The sequence below is a fragment of the Cebus imitator genome, unplaced genomic scaffold (assembly GCF_001604975.1).
Source record: "Cebus imitator isolate Cc_AM_T3 unplaced genomic scaffold, Cebus_imitator-1.0 Scaffold196, whole genome shotgun sequence".
Taxonomy (NCBI): domain Eukaryota; kingdom Metazoa; phylum Chordata; class Mammalia; order Primates; family Cebidae; genus Cebus; species Cebus imitator.
In genome coordinates this window covers 2,001,321-2,007,694 of record NW_016107511.1, presented here as the reverse complement: position 1 = coordinate 2,007,694, position 6,374 = coordinate 2,001,321, and the positions used below count along the sequence as shown (strand labels likewise).

General features: G+C 41.9%; 1 protein-coding gene across 9 annotated transcripts in view; it reads right to left on the bottom strand.

Moving 5' to 3' along the window:
• The window catches only part of SLC35D2 (solute carrier family 35 member D2), a 69,116-nt gene that overhangs the window by 39,882 nt on the left and 22,860 nt on the right, over positions 1-6,374 (bottom strand). For 6 of the 9 annotated variants that reach the window (XM_017547185.2, XM_017547187.1, XM_037745240.1 and 3 more), the window contains one exon: positions 606-677. The exons of the other annotated variants lie outside the window; for them this stretch is intronic. In XM_017547185.2, coding sequence (XP_017402674.1) covers positions 606-677 — 72 coding nt within the window. The remainder of the gene's footprint in view (positions 1-605; positions 678-6,374) is intronic. 9 annotated transcript variants of the gene reach the window in all.

Sequence of the window (6,374 nt, the reverse complement as noted above, 5' to 3'; positions counted from 1 at the left end):
GATCCACCCGCCTCGGTCTCCCAAAGTGCTGGGATTACAGGCTTGAGCCACCGCGCCCGGCCCAAAATTCATTTCTAATAATCCTCCCAGCAAAATCAAGAATCACCTTTTTAGACATCAGACTAAATATCCTTGTGAGAAATTTTATACCAACAATATAAAAATTAACTTCTTCTGATATATTATAACCACTGCATCAGAACGGACATCCCAATACCCTGCACACCTATCCTGTATGTACGCATGGACAATTCTCTTTGGCGTTCCAAAATTGGTATATATTTCATCTGGCTCAGGAAACAGGAGCCAGTTTATATACCAAACAAGTGCTGATACATATTCGTGTCTGTTTTGGAGTGTTTTTCTTCTTTCTTCCTTATGATTTTCTACCATAAACATGTATTATTTGTCTACGGTAAAATTACAACTTTTTAAAAATCCCTCATTAAGTTCGTAGGGAATCACAGAAGCAGCAAATCCCGTTAAGTGAATAAACCATTGGTCCTTAAATTATTGCAACCAGCAACGGCCACTAGAATTTGCTGGGCAAAAGAAACGCAGTGGATGGGAGACACACTGGAAGAACGGAGGAAAAACAAAATCACCCGAGTATGATGGTTTCCAGAAGTAGGGTAAGTGGAATGGTGAATTTCCGGAGCACGGTGAACATCGGCAGGCTGCCAGGAAAAGAGCGAAGTATGTCAGACACCCGGGTTGGTTGATTGGTTTTTTTCTTTTACATGTTATATATTTTTAATTAAGCTTACTAATTTTCCAAATGAATTTTCACATTTACCATCAATAAATTACATTGAATAATAAAAAAAATACATGGAGATTAATTTCATACCACTTTCACTTAGCAATTTATTTATTTTTTATTTTTGGTGACAGAGTGTCACTCTGTTGCCCAGGCAGCAGTGCAGCGGCGCAATCTTGGCTCACTGCAACCTCCGCCTTCCGAGTTTAAGCAATTCTCCTGCCAGGCTGGTCTGAAACTCCTGCCCTAAGGTAACCCACCTGACTCAGCTTCCCAAAGTGCTGAGATTACAGGTGTCAGCCACCGCACCCAGTCTTCACTTGGCAATTTAAGACACCATACTGTCCAACCATCCTAAAGGTTGTGCTGAAAATACTTCACAAGGTGAACTGATACATCGTTTGACAAATCAAGTCAGGCATATGCATCAGCAATCATTAAATGGTCCTGACCAGCTGGGAGCGGTGGCTCTCGCCTATCCCAGCACTTTGGGAGGCCAAGACAGGTGGATCATTTGAGGTCAGGAGTTTGAGACCACCCTGGCCAACGTGGTGAAACCCCATCTGTACTAAAAGTACCAAAATTAGCCGGGTGTGGTGGTGGGCACTTGCAGTCCCAGCCACTTGGGAGGCTGAGGCAGGAGAATCGCTTGAACCCGGGAGATGGAGGTTGCAGTGAGCCAAGAATATGCCACTGCACTCCAGCCTGGACAACAGAGCGAAGACTCTCAGAAAAAAAAAAAAAAGGTTCTAACCTTGCATCTAATTACTTCTTATTGGGAAACTTATTCTAAGGTAATAATCTAAAGAAAGAAAAAAAACACATGCATAAATGTGTTCACTGCAGTGAACACAGTTTTCTGTGGGAAAACATAAATGTCAGACAGCATCACAATGGTTAAATAAATTAGGATACGTACTTGAGGGAACATGACATTATAACTCTACAGCACAAATACTACTGGAAAATGAATATTAAATAAAATGAATGGATACAAAACCATGTAGGGTCAACAACTATAACAAGATACATTCTGTATGTGGGAAAAGGCTGCAAATGATTATTTATTTATTTAGAGATAAAGTCTCACTCTGTCCCCCAGGCTGTGCAGTGCAGTGGCATGATCTCAGCTCACTGCAATCTCCACCTCCCAGGTTCAAGCAATTCTCCTGCCTCAGCTTCCCAAGTAGCTGGAATTACAGGCACCCACTACCACACCCGGCTAATTTTTGTATTTTTAGTAGAGACAGGGTTTCGACACATTGGCCAGGCTGGTCTCGAACTCCTGATCTCAGGTGATCCGCCCGGCTTGGCCTCCCAAAGTGCTAGGATTACAGGCATAAGCCACCGCGCTGGGCTGAAAATGAGTATTTAAAATTGTGTGTTAAAGTGTAGACTTATGGGTGATTTTCTTGCCCAAATTTTACGTAATGAGGCTATACTGCCTTAAAATATATACTTACGAACCTTTCACCCACTCCTAACACCCAGAGATTCCAGGATGCAGCTCAATGCATAGTCAACAGACTGCCAGGGCTGAAATAGCCCATCTCCACCTGCTTCCAGATGCGACCCTGAGCGGCCAATGAGCTAGAGAAAGAAAGTCAGAGCCGGAACAGCAGCACAGGGAGAGTGGCAGCTTAGCCAACCAGACCCAGCACGGGCTTCACATTGTCAAACACACTGCATCCAGAGAGCAGCTAAGAAAGAATGTTCAGGAATTTTATATTCACACCTAAAGATGTCTTATGAGACTGGCTGGACCTACATTTTTCAAAGCTGCAATAACAACAAAACTTTCTATATTTTCAATTAAGTCCAAAAAGTATTTTAGATTATGCCTTTTAAAAGCAAATAAAGTATATTTAATGGTTAAAATATCTTCCCTCTAAGATCGGGAGCAAGACAAGGATGTTCAGTCTCAGCATTGTATCTATTCAACACTGTACTTGAGGTTTTGATAGTGCAATTAGATAAAACAAACATCTCATTTGGAAAGGAAGAACTAAAGCTATCTGTATTTGCAGAGAACACCTTATATACAGAAAATCCTAAGGGACCCACTTAAAAATTATTAGAACTATGATAAGTGAATCAAGCATATGTGCAGGAAATAAAACTAATATACAAAAGTCAACTCTAAATATACACTAGCAATGAGTAATCCAAAAATGAAATTAGGCCAGGCACAGTGGCTCATGCCTGTAATCCCAACACTCTGGGAGGCCGAGGTGGGTGGATGACTTGAGGTTAGGAGTTTGAGACCAGCCTAGCCAACATGGAGAAACCCCACCTATATGGAAAATACAAAAAATTAGCTGGGCGTAGTGACGCATGCCTGTAATCCCAGTTACTCAGACGGCTAAGGCAGGAGAATTGCTTGAACCTGGGAGGTACAAGTTGCAGTAAGCCAAGATCACACCACTGCACTCCAACCTGGGTGACAGAGCGAGACTCCGTCTCAAAAAAAAAAAAAAAAAATGAAGTTAGCAAAGCAATTTCATCAACAATAGCATCAAAAGCATCAAAAAGAATAAAATTCTTAAAAACAATTTTAACCAAAAGAAGTGTAAGACTTGTGTGGAGAAAACTACAAAACATTGTTTAAAAAAATTAAAGAAGCCAAGTACAGTGGTTCATGCCTGTAATCCCAGCACTTTGGGAGGCTGAAGTGGGAGAACTGCTTGAGGCCAGGAGATCGAGACCAGCCTGGGCAACCGAGGGATAACCTGTCTCAAACTAGAGTTCCCATGAAAGTTGATTGTTAGAGGAGCCTGATAGCACCCGCCCCACCTTGCCACGTGGTCTTTGCACACACTGGCTCCCCTTCCCCTTCTCCCAGGAGCGGAAGCAGCCTGAGGCCCTCACCAGATGCAGATGCGGGTGCCATGCCTCTTGTACAGCCTGCACACCTGTGAAGCACATGAACCTCTTTTCTTGATAAATTACCCAGCCTCGGGTAGTCCTTTACAGCAACACCAACAAAGTCACCGATTCAACACAATCCCTATCAAATCTTAGCTCTTACCTGGCTTGATCTATTCTTTTTTTTTTTTTTGGCAGAAATTAGCAAGCTAATTTTAAGATTAATAAAGAAATGTAAGGGAATCAAAAAATCAAAACTATCTTGAAAAAGAACAAAGTTGGTGCATTCCTACTTTCCATGTCAAAATTTAATACAAAGTTACAGCAATCAAAACTAGCTAGTACTGGTTTAAAGATATATAAATATATATGGCTGGGCATGGTGGCTCATGCCAATAATCCCAGCAGTTTAGGAGGCTGAGGCAGGCAGATCCTTTGGGCCCAGGAGTTTAAGACCAGCCTGGGCAACACGGTGAAACACAGTCTCTACAAAAAATTTAAAAAAAAAAATTATTAGCCAGGTGTAGTGGTGCGCACCTGTGGTCCCAGCTACTTGGGGGGCTGAGTTGGGAGGATCACGTGAGCCTGGACGCTCAAGTGCTGACAGTACTACCACACTCCAGCCTGGGTGACAGAGCAAGATCCTGTCTCAAAAAAATAACAATAAAGGTAGATATGCAATCAATAGAACAGAATTGAGAGTCAAGAAATACACTCTTAAAATTACGATCAATTGATTTTCAACCAGGCTGCCCAGACAATACAATGGAAAAAGAACAGTCGTTTTAACACATGGTGCTGTGACAACTGGTATCACCTGCGAAAAAATGAATCTGAACTTCTATCTCACACCATACATAAAAAATTAACCCACCGGCTGGGTTCTGTGGCATATGCCTGTTGTCCGAGGTACTCGGGAGGCTGAGGTGGAGAATCATTTGAGCCCAGGAGTTTGAGGGCACAGTGAGCCATCACTGTACCGGTGAATAGCTACGGCATTTGAGTCTGGGTAACACAGCAACATAGAAAGACCCCATCACTTAAAACAAATAATTTTTTAATTAACTGAAATGTATTAAAGACCTGGATATAGGAGCCCAAACTGTACAATTCTTAGAAGAAAGTATAGGAGTAAATCTTTATGACCCTTGGGTTAGGCAAAGCCTTAGGTAAAACATCAAAAGCACAAGCAACAAAACATAAAAAATAGAAAAACTAGAATTCATAAAAATTTAAAAACTTTTATAAGCTAGGCACAGTAATTCCTGTAATTCCAACACTTTGGGAGGCTGGGATAGGCAGATTGCTTGAGCTCAGGAGTTCAAGACCAGCTTGGGCAACATGGCGAGACCTAGTCTCCACAAAAGTATAAAAATAAGCCAGGCATGGTGGCACACACCTGCAGCCCCAGCTACTCGGGAGACTGAGATAGGAGAATCGCTTGAGCCCAGCAGGTTGAGGCTGCAGTGTGCTATGATAGCACTACTGCACTACCACCTGCGTAATGAAGCGAGACCCTGTCTCAAAAAATAAATAAATAACATTTTTATAAACGGATACACCAAATGTAATATATATACCTGCAATGAAATACAAATCAGCCTGAAAAAGGAATTAAATTCTGATACCTAATATAACCTAGATAAACCGTGAAAATATTATGTAAGTGAATAAATCAGACAAAAAAAGGCAAAACTGTTGAACAAATCCACTTGTATGAGATGTCTAGAGTAGGCAAATTTGTAGAGAATTAAATGTAAAATATAAACTATAAAAAATCTGGAAGATAGCCTAGAAAGTCTGGGTGATCTTGGTTTGTTGATGAGTTTCAAATACCGCACCAGAAGCATAATTCATGAAAGAAAAAAATTGATTGTGAACTTCATTAAAATTAAAAACCTCAAGGCCAAGTGTGGTGGCTCACGCCTGTAATCCCAGCACTTTGGTTGGGAGGCCAAGGTGGGCAGATCACTAGGTCAAGAGATTGAGACCATCCTGGCCAACACAGTGAAATCCTGTCTCTACTAAAAATACAAACATTAGCTAGGTGTTGTAGCACACGTCTGTGGCCCCAGCTACTCGGGAGGCTGAGGCAAGAGAACCGCTTGAACCCGGGAGGCGGAGGTTGCAGTGAGCCGAGATGGCACCACTGCACTCCAGCCTGTATGACAGAGGGAGACTCCATCTCAAAATAAATTTAAAACTTCAGCTCTGTGAAAGAAGTGTTAATTAAATAAAAAGGTAAGCCACAAACTAGGAAGAAAAATTTGCAAAACACATATTTGATAAAGGACTTGTAACAAGTAAATGAAAAACCATAAATCCATGATAGGAAAAAACGACAAACAAAAACAACCCTCCCCAGTCACTAATGAAGGTGTCAGGACACTAACTGATTAGTCTGAACATTGATAAAGGAAGTTTTTATCCTGCTTTTCCTATATGAAGTAATAAAAATTTGTCCTTATTGAAAAAGTTTAAGCCAGGCTCGTGGCTGTAATCCCAGCACTTTGGGAGGCCAAGGCCAGCAGATTACTTGAGGTCAGGAGTTCGAGACCAGCCTGGCCAACATGGTGAAACCCCATCTTTACTAAAAGTACAAAAATTAGCTGGGCATGGTGGCAGGCACGGAATCCCAGCTACTTGGGAGGCTGAGGTAGGATAATCACTTGAACCCGGGAGGCAGAGGTTGCAGTGAGCTGAGATTGCGCCACTGCACTCCAGCCTGGATGACCTAGTGAGACTCCAT